Source organism: Globicephala melas, chromosome 1, assembly GCF_963455315.2.
Source record: "Globicephala melas chromosome 1, mGloMel1.2, whole genome shotgun sequence".
In the NCBI taxonomy this organism is placed as follows: Eukaryota; Metazoa; Chordata; class Mammalia; order Artiodactyla; family Delphinidae; genus Globicephala; species Globicephala melas.
The window spans coordinates 162,602,739-162,615,832 of NC_083314.1; the positions used below are offsets into that span (position 1 = coordinate 162,602,739).

Genomic DNA, 13,094 nt, shown 5'->3' on the forward strand with positions numbered 1-13,094 from the left:
TCTTGGGATAATAGCTACCTCATGGATCATAATAAGAGAACAAAAGTGAAAGGGTTTTGTAACTTCCACGTGCTGTTCACCTGCTGCTCGGATTTAGCACAAGAGACTTCACACGCACCCTCACCCTCAGCAACCTTTCTGTCCCAGCAGCACACTTTCTGCTGTCATGTCAGGCCCCAGGCCCCAGGCCTGCCACTGTTCCTGTGCCTGGCCCAGACTATCCCAGCAGCTGGTTGGTGGACCGCAGAACTCCAGCCGCAAGAAGAGAGCCAGCTACAGTCTTTGAGCCAGAAATGCAGACAGGAGGGCTCCAGGGCTCAGCCTTGGCTGGCTGAGGAGGGAACTGAGGGGAAGGTGCATAAGAACAGCAGACGTTGGGGAGAGGAGTTTGCTGTTAGCCTTGCCTGTCCCTCCTGTGAGGTGGGTGCCGGCCCCTCTCAAACCGATCGACATCTATGGGCCCCCGCACTGCCAGACCCCAGCGTTTGGAGCAATGCCAGGTGAGCGGAAGTCTGTAATAAGTGTGTAGGAGACAGATGGAGGTTGGTAAGTATTCTTTTACTGGGACGACCCGCTCCCCAGTTTGTGTTCTTTCCCTGAAGCTCCATTGGCTACTCATCTCTCTGGCCAGAGAACCTCATAAGGAAATGGCCTCTGTGGCTGGGCTGGGCTGCTCTGCTCGGAGCGGAAAGGAGGCTGGGCTGTGGGTTTAGGGGCAGAAGAGGGGCTGCAGCGCACCCTGTGAGCCTAGGGGAGGCCCTGCTTCCTTGAGAACCGGCCGCTGGAGGCTGAGGATAAATGGTGGCCGCAGAGTGGCGGTCCCCAGTTCCTGGCTGCAGCTGCTGGCTCTCAAGATGGCAGAGCAGGGCCCAAGGCCGAGAGAGCTGCCCCAGCTCTGGCCGGCTTTCCAGGATCAGGGCCTCTTCCACTACCTGTGCTGCCCTCTGGAGGAGGCAGAAGGCCACACAGAACGGAGCCATTAGCACCCCACATCCAGCCTCCAGTCCTCAGCCTGGGGTTTGCCCACCCCAAGAAAGGAAGAGACCAGAAATTAGCATCTGCCCTCTCATTCAACAAGGTAGGAAGTCGGGCTCTGAGAGGTTAGGAGATTTGCTCACAATCACAAGGGAGAAGAATCGTTTCCGGGACCTAGAGCTGCCTGTTTCCAGCTCAGAACTCCTGTCCCAACATACGGCTTCCGGCCCTGGCCTCAGCCCACCTGATCCAGGGGTGCCTCTGTCCAGGTGGCTTCATCATGTGCTACTCCCTGGGCCCGTGCTGTCTCCATCCTTGCATGGGGAGCCCCATACACTCCCTTGACTTCTGATGTGGGAAGTTACAGGCCGATGCCTAGGCTGAGGAGCCCTCACATTCTTTCCCTTGACCCTCTCTACCAGCCCCTCCCCTCCCCTCCCCTCCCCTCCCCTCCCCTCCCCTCCCCCTCGCCCAGGACCTCAGAGGATGGCAGGTTAGCTCAGAGGCAGGCCTTTGGCCCTACCCCCACCCTTCCAAATCCCACCCCCGAAATGTCATGGCTTTGAGTTTCCATGTGCTTCTTTTCATAAACCAGGTCCCTGTGAAGAGGCAAGGGACTGGCCGTGCACACGGGGGAGTAGGAGACAGTCGTCCTGAAGTCCGGACCAGCTCTGAACCTGGGCATTCTGCCCCCATGGAACTCCCTCAGCATAGCAGGGACAATCCTACGTCACTGTTAGAGGCTGGCAGAGAAGGCCTTGGATTCTTGGGTCCCCTCAAGAGAGTGGAGAGCATGCTGAAAAGCTTGCTGGGGGCTGGCATAAAAAGCAGATGGCTCAATTTGCCTGGCTTCCTTTGGAGAGGACTGGGTTGCCTGTGCTCTGTGGCCATCGGCCTGCGGAGGGAACACTGGGCTTGAGCCGTGGGTGCAGGCTGGCCTTACCTTCTCCACTCCCAGTCAAGGTTTGAATGCTCCTGGTGGGAGCTTGGAAGAGGAGATGCCATCCATCTTCATAGCCTGCCTCCTCCCTCCCTGCTCCCTCTTCCATCAGGCTGCCTTATCCAGGGACACGGCAGATGGTGCCTGGTATTCTAGATGCCCAGTGAAACCAGGCCGCATCCCCCTACCCCCCACTCAATGCTCACTGGCTCATCTCTTGGGAGGGCTCAGGCTTGGGATAAGATGGGGAGTTGATAAGCATCTTTGGACCCTGTTGTGCCAGATATGCTGATTCCATCTCCAAGCATCCAACCTGGCATTAGGTCCAGCAACTCAGAGTCCTGAAGGTCTTCACAGAGCCCAGATAAGCTGGCTTCAGACCAGTTTCTGGTCTGGCCCCTGTCAATAACTGTGTTAACCTGAACGAATCACTTCACTCCTCTGAACTTCAGCTTCTCCTCTGGAAAACGGGAATAATAATCTCTGTTTCACAAGATTATTGAGAGGATGCAGTGAGATAAGGTCAGAGGCTGAGCTGGAAGAGGATTCGGCTAGTCACTCCTTTTCCTTCCCACCGCCCATGACCCCCTGCCTCACCTGCCCCCTGCTGTGGAGCCTGGACTTTGGGTCTGGGGGTTGCCTGCAGTGAAAAAAGAGAAGGCTTGTAGGAGGCAGAGCAGGACATGGAGTCAGGGTGGCTTCCTCTGCTCTAACCTGCTACCCTTCCACCTCACACATACATACCAGCAGCCCCTGGGCAGTGAGGGACGAGGCACCAGATAGGGGAGGGCCTTGAACCATCCTCTCCGACAGCCACATAGTAATGGCCACTCACCAGAGCCTCCCTTGCTGACAGTGGGAGCCCATCCAGGGTGCAGAGTCTGGGAGAGAGAGGTGAGTACATAAGGGCCGGTGAACAAGATGTATCTTCATATGCAGCAGACTACAAGGGGGTGGGTACAGCTATTTCAAGGTGCCCTTTGGCTGCTGGCCCTCTGGGCACCAGGGCCAGTCACCCAGGCTCTGCCCTGGCTCCGAGGGCTGGGCTGGAGGGGCCTCTCCCTGAGGCACAGAAAGAAGTCTCATTTGGGGAAACATGCTTTCCTTTTGCCTTTTCATCCTCAAGGGCAGCGAAAAGCAGTAGGGAGGCTCCCTTTGGGGACATTCAGGTCTCCACAGTCCCCAAACTCACTTGCGCACAGCCCCGCTCTGTAATTTCACCTTCTCAGTCAGGAGTTTCAACACTGCTTCCCAGTCCGTGCTGGCAGCCTGGGACAGCTTCAGGCTAAATGGGGGGCTTAACAGGTCCCCATTCCTGAACACACTGGGACAAAGAGCAGCCTGGTAAGGGGAAGGGTCCCCAGAACTACCTACGTGTGAGAGGAGGAAGGATGGCACAGCGGCCAGAAGATGGTCCAAGAACCAGTGCGTTGTTTGTCACCCATTAAGCATGTTGGACTTTTTATATCCCAGTCGCCAGGGGCTCCTGGAACAAATCCACCCACTTTCCCTTGGTCTCCCTGAAACAAAAATCTCTGCCCCTGTTCCCCAACACGAGCACTCACTGGATACAGCAGGGGGAACCTGCAGGTAGCCGCTGTCCAAGGGCCCCATCACATGGCTGCTGAATCACAGGAGGGCCCTGAAACCCGTCAGGCCCCCAGATCAGGAGCGAGTTGAGGCCTTTTGTCAGGGATAGGTCAGTCCAAGGTGGGTAGGGTGAGGGAAAGAAACCAGACTGGGGCAGAAGAGGGGGCAAGGAGGGATGGGACTGGTCACGCCTTTCACCAAAGGGTACTTCTACCTCCCCTAGGTCACATTCTTAACCCCCTCCCATCCCTCTGTTTTATGGCTTCCTCTTTCCTCTGAGGACCATAGCCTGGAGCTAAAGTAAAGTAAAAGTTCGGGAACGGCACAAGGAACAGTGTCTTGAAATCCTGCACCCGAGAAGGCTCCAGAGCTCCAGGGCTCCTGACTTCCCAGACCAAAGTGGGGGCAGCCCCCAGGGGGATGGGAGAACAGAGGGCTGGGGGCTGGTCGGCCCCAGGACTTACAGGTAGTCTGCTGCTCTTCCCACCTGGATCCTCCCCTCTAGGGTATAAAGAGCTGAAAGGACAGATAGGTCACTGGTCATCTTGGGGAGCCTGGGTCCTCAACAGCCCGGCAGCTGCCAGAGCGTGGGGCTGGGGCCCAGTTCACCAAGTCTGCCTTCCCACTGGAATAGTCTCAGTTATCTCGGTCTGGAAACGGATGCTGATACTTGAACCTGCCTCAGGTTATGTATCAGGCTGGACATCCAGTCTGGGGTCTCAGACCCAAACCACAAGATTAAAGGTCGACATCCTCCTGTATCTCAGAAATTTTCTCATTCATGATGTGTGCGGTTTCATCTCATTTTGTATGAGAACGAGGGCAAGTTAAGTGACTCACCTCAGCAACATGGAAGTGACAGAGCCCAGACTCTAAGTCTGTCTGGCTCCCAACTCCTGGCTCCTTAACTCTCAGCAACCTCAGCTGAGAGCAGAGGAGGACCTGGAAGCCAGATCTGAGCTGGAAGCTCAGACACTCAAATTATTTATTCTCCCATCTTGGAAAGCATAGCCCCACCCTGTAAAGGACAATCCCAGCCTAATGGAGAGCACAGGATGCCTAAGCACAGCAGGGAGGAAGTGATGGATGGATATAGAGTATTTAGTGGTGGTGGTGATGGGCATGGTGGTGGTAAGGACCCAATCAGGAACAGCCTTTGGAAAAAGGGGCTCAACCAGCAGAATGTTCTTCTTCCCACTGGTTGGTCCTGGCTGGATGGGCATGAACATCAGTGTAAGACTTTGACTGGAACTGTGGCTCCACGTGTTATTTATGTACTCTTAGGTAGGTTATTTCACTATCTTGATTTCCCCTTCCAAAGAATGGGGATAAGACCACCCCCTTCATAGGATTGCTGTATTCCGTGAGATACACAGGAAGTACTGAACACATGCTGTTGCTATCGCTATTACCTCTCTCCCCAGGCTCTTTGACCAGCCCCAGCCCACTCACGGGAACTCGCGGAATCGTTCAAAGCCAGCAGCCACATACTGCCCTCTGTTCTGCAGGTCTGCCAGGTCAGTGACAGGGTGGCCATGACAAGGCGTGTAGAGAGCACGCACGGCCAGTGGGGCCTGCACAGCCGATGTCACATCACAGAGGAAGGTCTCCAGGGTGGGGAAGCAGTGTTGAGTCACCACCAGCTGGTGGCCTGGGGAGAAGGGGTCCCCATTCCCGGACACCACTACCCTCTTGGCTGCTGGACTGCCACCTGCCATAGCGTATCCCCGGTTAGAGACGCAGAGCTGTTGCCAGGCAACTAAGGCAGGGCTGGGAGCGGTGCCAATCAGAGGTGGAGTCCTGCCCTCTCACCCAGAAAGGCAGGGAGAGCCTCCATAGGAGCATCTGTCTGCATTCAAGGTCTCATCCAACCTGCTCTTGGTGGGGCCTCACAAGAGTACGGTGGGTCTGATCACTACATATGAAGAAAGAGCCTGGGACTCAGTGAGAGAGGCAGTGGCAGAGATGACACTGAAACACAGATGTTCCAGTACTGGGTGGAGCGAGGGACTCTCAGCCTCCCTGCCACTCTGCAGCCCAAGGGCTGAGCTTAAAGGAAGATCAGCTTTGGGGGCTGTTCCCCAAGGATGGCTAGTCTGCTCCTGGGCTGTGGCTCCCAGCCAGCTCTGGGGAAGATGCCCCATGTCAGCAGGAAGTGAACAGGAGGGCCCAGAGTCTGTCCTGACCAGAGGCAGAAGATAAATACAGCCAGGCTCAGAATCTAAGGAACACCTTTATTCTCCATCAGCCCCCCAACTTTGCTCACCCCAGGTGGCTCCCTATCCCAAAATTTGGGTTGAGCCACAGGCAGAGGATGAACGTATCCTCCTATCTCTACTGATGCCAGCTCTGTGCTCCAGCTTCTCTTGGCCTCATTAGCCACTAGTACCCACGGGCAGGGGCAGGAGGTAGAGCTGGTACCAGGGAGCTACAATGAGGTCTTGTCTCCCTCATTGCCCTTTCATAGAATCCCCCTTTGGAACCTGGTCTTCCCTGGTTCCCCAGGGTCTAGCCTGGTGGTCCTGTTTTCCACAGTCGCCCCCTCCAGTGATCCTCTCCTGTGTGGTCTGACCCTGTGGAAGACAGTTTCTCAGGTGGCCTTGATCCTCTGGTTTGTCCATCCTTCATGGCTAGATTCATTGGAGGTTCTATCTGTGGAGCTTTTATCACTAGGAGTCCGGCCCTCGGGGTGGTTTAGCCTTCCAGAGATGCAGGCCACCATGCTCTGCCAAAGTCCCATCACAGATGACACGGTCCTCTGAGAGGCCCAACTCTCGTGGCCCAGCTCTTTGGCAATCACGCTCTTTTTGGCCTGGCCCTCTGGGAGAGTTGTCTTCAACGTCTGGGTCCTCACAGAGTGTGGGCAGCTGTGTCCTGGCCTTTCCAGAACAGCAGCCCCTAGATTTGAGGCCTTTGTGGGTCTCATCCTCTAGAAGTTTTGTCAACTGCAGGCAGGTCCCTCCATAGGTCTGTTCTCCACACTCTGGCTCTTTGGTGAGCCTTTTCCCTATGGCCTGATTATCCCATGGTGTGGGCAGCTGTGGTCCTGTCTGTCTGTAGCATAGGTCCCTGTACTTAGCCCCAGCAGTGGTTTTGTCTGTAGTGGCCAGTATTTCTGGGGTTTTATGGGGTTGTGATCTGAGTCTCCAGCAGGAGTCATCCATGTGGTCTGGCTCTCTAGTAGTTCTGTAGGACTGGTCTTCCAGTGGTGGGCCTGGTCGTGACCCAGCTTTCTCACAGCCCTGTCCCCCATGGTCTGCGCACAAGCTGGGCTCATCTCTTGCCTGGTTCGCCTCTGGGGATCTCAGTGTTTGTTTGAGAATTAGGTACTGTTGGAGAAGAGAACACTGTACCAGGCAGGCCTGCTTGGGCATGGCAGGAGGCTTTTCCCTAACCCCCACCCTTGGCCCTAAATGTGCAGAGAGGGCTCCAAATTAGTGCCTACCTCCTTACGGCTATTGATGGCCTGTTGCAGCCACAGCAGCTCCATAGCTAAGTGGCTGCGGTGGTACTGGAGCTCCTGGAGCTCAGTCTGGCTGTGGGGCAGTCCTGGACCTGCAGCTTCTGTGAAGGAGGGAAGAATGAAGGGAGAAAGCCTTGAGGGGGCAGACAGTGGGCACTGGCCTAGCATTAGACCCTGGCACCCTCCCTCTGCCCACCCATGAGTTGCCCCCAACCAAGCAGAGGGAAGAAGGAAAGGGATGCAGCTTATCTAGCACAAGGCTTCCACTTTTCAGATGGGAAAACTGACGCCCAGAGAGGGTCAGGGGCTTGCCCTGATCTAAGCAGAGAGGTACCTGGGTTCTCCATCTTTGACATGTCTCTGGTCTCCTCTTGGCTCGGTTTCCTGGTCCTCCTGCTCTGCTCATCCTGAAGCCATGGGCTATCATCTCTGCAGGGAAGACTGCCTGAGTTTGCTGCGCTCTCTCCTGACTTCTTCAGTATCATCTCCTCCCAGATGGCCTCTTTCTCAGGCTCTTTACATGGGAAGCAGCTCCACAGTTCCTGCTCTGGATTTGGTACCCTCTCTCCAGCTTTCCAGGTCTGATGGGATTTTGCCTTCTGAGAAATCAGTCAGAAAGGTATGAGAGCCCCAAGGCTAAACCCTCCAAGTGTCTGGGTGCCATGATTTAGCATACAAGTTGATGAGGATTAAGGACTGGGGTGTGAGGAGGTTGAGTCTGCTGCCTTTTCCAATGAGAATAGCTTGTCAGCATGAAGGGTGGAATCCCCTGCCCGGGTCCTTCTTCCCCATCTCTTCTACCTCTAGGGTGTGTAGTACCTTTGGGAGAAATCGGGGCCTGGGAATCCAGCCCTCAGTCCACTGAAGCGTGCCCAGATCACCCTCGATCTCTCGTACAATAGCCTCATATTCAGCTCGAAGACTCTGGAACTGGCGTCGGACCAAGAAGCCCCGGACGCAGGCCTGGTGTGGAGAACGAGGGGAAAGAAAACCCTTATCACTGCAAAATGGGGGCATCTTGGAGGATTCTTCTGGAGAGGTCTGCAAGAGAGGACCCGGCCCCCGGGAGAGGACAGGTGACGCTGTGTGTTGGCGCTCTGGGGGTTCGAGGGAGCGTGCTGGGCTGGATCCACCTCGTCGATTAAAGGCCCTTCCCTTCATTTCCCTGATCCCGTAGGAGTGTGTAATGGGAGTGGGGGGCGCGTGAGGGTCCGTGGGGTCCCCGCATTCTTCAGGCCGGTGGGGCTGGGTCGGTAGGTTCAGAGGTGGGCACGCGGGCAGGTTACTAGACGTGACAGCCTCATCTTGTCCAAAGGTCCCAGTCCGAGATCCCGTGCGGGGGAGGAATCATGCGCACCCCAGCCTGCCCCGCACCTGCAGCGCGGTCACCTTCCGATCCAACCGTTCCCGCTCCATCCGGGCGCAAACTGACCCGCCCGGCGCCTGCGCAGTGCGTCACCAGTCTGCGCCGCGCTGGCCTGCTCAGGCCCCGCCCCGCCGTCTCCATGGCAACCTTTTGGCTCCTGCCCTGGGGCTGGGCGCCAACTGGCACCTGTCCCCAACTCCCACTCCCAGAGCAGCACAGGGGAGTCCAGCCCCGCGAGCGGGACCTCCCAAACCAGAAGTTTGTTGCAAAGGGGCGTTCCCGCGAGAGCTGGGGCCCGGGCGCCCCTGCCGAGTAAAGGCGCGAGGAGGGGAGGGAGGACACAGAGCCGCTTTCTTTCTTTATGGTTTAATTCCATCCAATGCCCCCCTCCCCCATAGCACCTGGGGGGGCCGCGGAACACCCAATCGAGTCCGTAAAAAGTCACAGTTTGAAGGGAATGAGAAGGGGCGGTCTGAGCCTGGGTCCGACACCTACACAGCTGACGGCTCCTCAGGCTCGGCGTTCTCAGCCAGGTGCAGCTTCTGTCTGTGCCTGTCAAGGATTGTGATGCTCTGGACCCGGGTCCTTGCAGCCCTATTTTCCCAACCTGCACAGGCTCAGTTTCCCCGACTGCGCAAAAGGGCGGGGGCCAGGGACTCTGGAGTGCTCCGTGGTCTGGGGTTGCAGTCCTCACCTGTCCTTCTTGCTAGGTGCCTTACCCCCTTCGCTTTTGCTTTAGATCATGCAGGAGCGTGCACCCGCACTACTTCTGATAGAACTAGATGCGGAGATAATTTAAGTCAGTAAAAAGAATTGTTCAGTGCTGAAAGAATAGGAAGACATCAGACAAGCTTTGCCATGGATTGGTGTCGGCTAAAGTACTTGCTAAGATTTTTTTTTTTTTTTGGTGGCCTCTCCCGTGGCGGAGCACAGGCTCCGGACGCGCAGGCTCAGCAGCCATGGCTCACGGGCCCAGCCGCTCCGCGGCATGTGGGATCTTCCCGGACCAGGGCACGAACCCGTGTCCCCTGCATCGGCAGGCGGACTCTCAACCACTGCGCCACCAGGGAAGCCCCTTGCAAAGATTTTGATAAGCAAGTAAAACATATTCCCTGCAACCACCTTTCTTTCTCCTAATATTTGGGGAATTCTTTCTGCACCCTCTACCTGGGTAGGGGGAATTTGTGGCTAATTCTGTAGGACTGAAAGGGGTGAGGATGTTGGTTATCTGTAAAGATTCCTGCAGGGTGGTGGGGAGGCCGAAGCTGATTTTATCTCTGGGAGGCGTGCACACACTTACACACTGTCAAGTCCCCTTGAAAGGATACATAGAATTACTGAGATCTTCCAGCTGTCAACAGAGAGAGAAAGGGAAGTTTTTGTAAGGAGGGGCACCTGGTCAAACTCCAGATGCTCTGGGGTTCATCTTCTGGTGGGGGGTTGAGAGGCCCAGAGCTTTGGGCTCCATGCACCCCCAGCTTCTCACCCAGGGGCCAGGAATGGTCTTAGAAGCATGTACCCCTCCACACACCCTCTGGTGCCCCCAGGAACTGAAGCACCCAGCCCTGACCCACATTGCTAAGCAGCTGGTCCAGGTTGCGGTCAGCCATCGTCTTCTTCTGCTCCTCAGGTAGCCCCTCAGTGACCCCGTCCTCCTCCTCCTCCTCCTCCTCCTCCTCTCCACACACGTCCAGGCTGAAGTGCAGCCGGGCCAGCTTCTCCTGCATCTCCCGCACGTGTTCCAACTGCTCAAAGGAGCATTCCTTCCCTGGACAACACCTGTCAGCTCTGGGAGCAAGCTTGGGACCCTGGTCCCAGCCACGCCCCAGATACCCAGTCCTCCAGCCCCACCTACATGCCCTCTAAGCCCCGCCCCCAGGACTCACCGAAGGCCTGCAGCCGGCCTGAGTGGAAATCATTGAGCAGGTTCAGCAGCCCACCTTCCATCTCATAGACATCGGTCACCTCGGTCAGGAACGAGTGCTGCAGGGGGGTGCCTGCAGAGCCACCCCCACCTCCTGCCAGCACTGGGCGGCATTTCTCCTTGCTGACCCTGGGTGGGTGGGCATGGCCATGGTCACAGGGTGAGTGGCAGCCAGGTAACCCCAGGTCTTCTGTGCCATCTGTCTATGCACTAATTCACCCTTCTATCCACCCACCAATGTAAATGGATGTTTCGCCCTGTTCTGGGCACCGGGATGGGTAAAGGGAAGGGAGTGGGTGAAGAAGGGTGAGGGTGAGAAGTCAAAAGAAGTCTTTTTCTGCCAGTGATACATCCAGAACCATGCCTGGAATGGGGCTCCTGGGTTCCAGTCTGAGCACCTCACTCATTCTTCCTGTGACCCTGGGTGAATCACTTGTCCTCACCGGTCCTCAGTGAACTTGGGGACAGTTACTCCCTTATTACCATGAAAGCCATCTTACCTCTTCCAAAAATATCTTTCTGCCCCTCTTGTTTGTAAAAACCTTTTCTTTGAATTTTCCATTGCCCTCGGGATAACACTGAATGATCTTTCCAGCTTGGCCCCACTGCCTCTCCAGTTGCGTCTCCTACTATCCCTGCCCCAGTCCTGAGCTTCAGCTACCCCGACTTGGCCATCTCCCAACATGCCTCTCAGGCAGGTGGTGCCAAAGGCACAGGGAAACACAGTAATCAGAGAAAGAACGCATGGGTAGTGGAAACAAACACAGACACTATAGGGTAGGAGGCAAATTTTCAATCATTAAAAAAATTAAGCGGAGAATTCAAATTGTTTACCCAAGTATCCCCTCACCATTTCCTACCCCATGACAATCCAGGACCACCAAATCACCTGTGGTTCCTGGAACCTTCCAGGCAATATTTTCCTACCATACTTCTGCCAGGCAAGCCCCTCAGCTTAGAACATTCTCCCTCTCCAGTGTGCCCAACAGCCTTCTCTGACTCACTTCCTGGAAGTTTGCTCACTCCCTGCGCTGAGGTGCATCATCATACTGTGTGATCCCCGTGACCCACCTGGCCTTTTCCCAACACACTTGAGAGTAGGAACTGGGTCTGAGTTCTCAGGGGCCGGTGGGGGGTGGGAGGAGCCCCAGGGAAGGCATGGATTACTGCTTAGTAACGGTAGGCTAAGGCCCCCTTTACCTTCCTGCCCACAGGGCTCAGCCCAGAGTTAGGGTCCCTCCCTCCTTGCCCTCTTCCCTTCTGTACCCACCTCTTGAACTTGGCCCGCTGCTTGGGGGATGGCAGATGAGGGAGTCCCAGGGCCAGGGAGCCGCTGTGGCTGGTGGGCACTGGGACCCTGCGTAGTGTGCCTGGGGGCTGGGCTGGCTGGGTCAGGCAGGGCTTGGGACTCCTTTTCTTCTTCTTGTCCTCCATTGGATGCTGGCTAGGCCTCAGGCCCTGGGAGGGAGGCAGTCCCACTGAGATAGTGAGGGGCAAAGCCATCCCTCCACCTAGCAATCCCTGAGAGCTGCAAAGGATGGCCCCCAGACCTTCCTAACTCTCCCCTCAGCTGCCCAGTATGGGCAAGGCCAGGTGCCAGCACCTACTGCTGGGGTCACAGATGTGTATTTGAAGGAACTTCTGTGGCCCACCCCAGGTCCTCCTTGCCTTCCAGTTTTAGCCTGAAAACCTAGGCCCTGCCTCAAAGGGCTGGACCAGACACTATTTTCCTGCTGCTGCTGCTCCTGGGGTTTCCTGTCCCTGTAGCTGCGGGGGCGGAGCTGGCAGAGGAAATGGAGGGGGAGACAGGGTGGATGTGAGCTGGCAGGAGCCCGGCTGAGGATTACGAGTGTCTTAACTCGGCTCCGTTCTATTTATCAACTGCCTGGACAGACGCTGACAAACCTCAGCATGGAAGGTGACAGAGATGTGGATGGGATCACCTGGGAAGACCCCGGTGTGAGGCAGTAACCCCCTGAGGATGGGCAGCAATGGCAGAAGCCGTGGCACGCTGGCAGGGCTCAGTGTGGTTTCCCCGCACTGGCATCCCTCCTCTTCCACCCCGCCCCCAATGGCAAACACCAGGAGACTCCCAGAAGTTCCCTGGGACAGACTTCCAGCCGCTTCACCCTCCCCCGTCAGGAAGTCCCCGCTTGGCTTCAGCTGCAGCCAGAGAGGGCCGCGTGGTCGGGCACGTAGCAGGCAGCCTGGGCCTCCAACAAAGGCTGCGCCCGAGGCTGGCACCGCTGGATCTCCCGCCCGGCCCCGCCCCTTCAGCCCCAGGTCCGCGGAGGCCGCCCCCCAGATGGAGGTCTGAAGACCCTTTACGGGGTTTCCTCAAGCTGCTTACTCCCAGTTTCCACCACCAAGCCCGACTCCGCACTCTGGGATGGCGGTGGCGCTGGGGGCATAAGCATTTAAATTGTACGAGGCTGGCTGGCACTGGTGTGGGACAGCGGTGGTGGAGGGGAGACAGAAGCGCGTCAAATACCTGGCCCAGCAGCAGCTTGGTTCAATTAAGGACTCGACAGAAAAACTGCAGCGGGAGCCTCGGCTCCCCAGGAATGGCTGGGGGCGACCTGGGATCTATTTCCCACAATCTCCAAAGCCGTGTGCCAAATGGATCGCTCATCTCGGGACCCAGGATCCGAAATGGAGCATCAGACCCGCGTCATTGAGCCTCTGCACCCACTCCCGAAGTGGGTAACTGACCTGGAGGTTTGGGGTCTGGAGTGATGCTTCCGTGGGGGTTCCCTCCGCCCTCCGCAGCACTCTCCAACTCGGGAACGGAAAGGGTGGAAGCTGAGCTCGCAAGAGGCAATTTGCATTTAAAGAG

General features: G+C 56.7%; 4 protein-coding genes across 7 annotated transcripts in view; 1 reads left to right on the forward strand and 3 right to left on the reverse strand.

Moving 5' to 3' along the window:
* TMEM234 (transmembrane protein 234) overlaps positions 1 to 9,247 on the forward strand; it is a 13,754-nt gene extending 4,507 nt beyond the window's left edge. Inside the window, exons 6-10 of one of the 3 annotated variants that reach the window (XR_009565966.1) lie at positions 1,571 to 2,809; positions 4,930 to 5,022; positions 7,382 to 7,587; positions 7,871 to 8,044; positions 8,284 to 9,247. Coding sequence is in view for 1 of the 3 variants with exons in the window: in XM_060308582.2 (XP_060164565.1) it covers positions 217 to 500; positions 1,571 to 1,580 (294 nt within the window). In the remaining 2 variants the exon portion in view is untranslated. The other 2 variants (XM_060308582.2, XR_011377490.1) reach the window with 2 other exon arrangements.
* Positions 719 to 5,223, reverse strand: DCDC2B (doublecortin domain containing 2B). Its single transcript, XM_060308592.1, is given in 11 exon segments — positions 719 to 896; positions 899 to 944; positions 1,220 to 1,315; positions 1,733 to 1,870; positions 2,501 to 2,555; positions 2,660 to 2,714; positions 2,717 to 2,796; positions 3,108 to 3,239; positions 3,481 to 3,557; positions 3,970 to 4,021; positions 4,958 to 5,223. Coding segments are annotated over 11 exon segments (1,044 nt in total). The 3' UTR covers positions 719 to 849.
* On the reverse strand, positions 5,726 to 8,561 carry IQCC (IQ motif containing C). Its single transcript, XM_030871191.2, is given in 7 exon segments — positions 5,726 to 6,110; positions 6,112 to 6,188; positions 6,190 to 6,834; positions 6,951 to 7,069; positions 7,303 to 7,567; positions 7,788 to 7,931; positions 8,343 to 8,561. Coding segments are annotated over 7 exon segments (1,389 nt in total). The 5' UTR covers positions 8,385 to 8,561; the 3' UTR covers positions 5,726 to 6,013.
* On the reverse strand, positions 8,685 to 13,084 carry CCDC28B (coiled-coil domain containing 28B). 2 transcript variants are annotated; one of them, XM_030871235.2, is made up of 6 exons: positions 12,971 to 13,084; positions 11,529 to 11,716; positions 10,221 to 10,387; positions 9,909 to 10,102; positions 9,663 to 9,685; positions 8,685 to 8,880 (listed from the first exon to the last, which is right to left on the reverse strand). In XM_030871235.2, the coding sequence occupies exons 2-6, from the start codon at positions 11,690 to 11,692 to the stop codon at positions 8,826 to 8,828; spliced, it is 603 nt and encodes a 200-aa protein (XP_030727095.1). In that variant the 5' UTR covers positions 11,693 to 11,716; positions 12,971 to 13,084; the 3' UTR covers positions 8,685 to 8,825. The 2 variants fall into 2 exon arrangements, with proteins under 2 accessions (XP_030727095.1, XP_030727085.1); XM_030871225.3 differs by having other exon boundaries at positions 12,750 to 13,056.
* Positions 13,085 to 13,094: the final 10 nt, after the last annotated feature.

Excerpts from the sequence above, each read along its gene's own strand:
- CCDC28B (XM_030871235.2), bottom strand. The coding sequence starts at position 11,692 with ATGGAGGACAAGAAGAAGAAAAGGAGTCCCAAGCCCTGCCTGACCCAG. Across the intron at positions 10,103-10,220 it reads AGGCCGGCTGCAGGCCTTCG|GGAAGGAATGCTCCTTTGAG; the intron begins GTGAGTCCTGGG and ends GGTGTTGTCCAG. Across the intron at positions 8,881-9,662 it reads GAAGATCTCAGTAATTCTAT|ACAGAAGCTGCACCTGGCTG; the intron begins GTATCCTTTCAA and ends TGACAGGCACAG.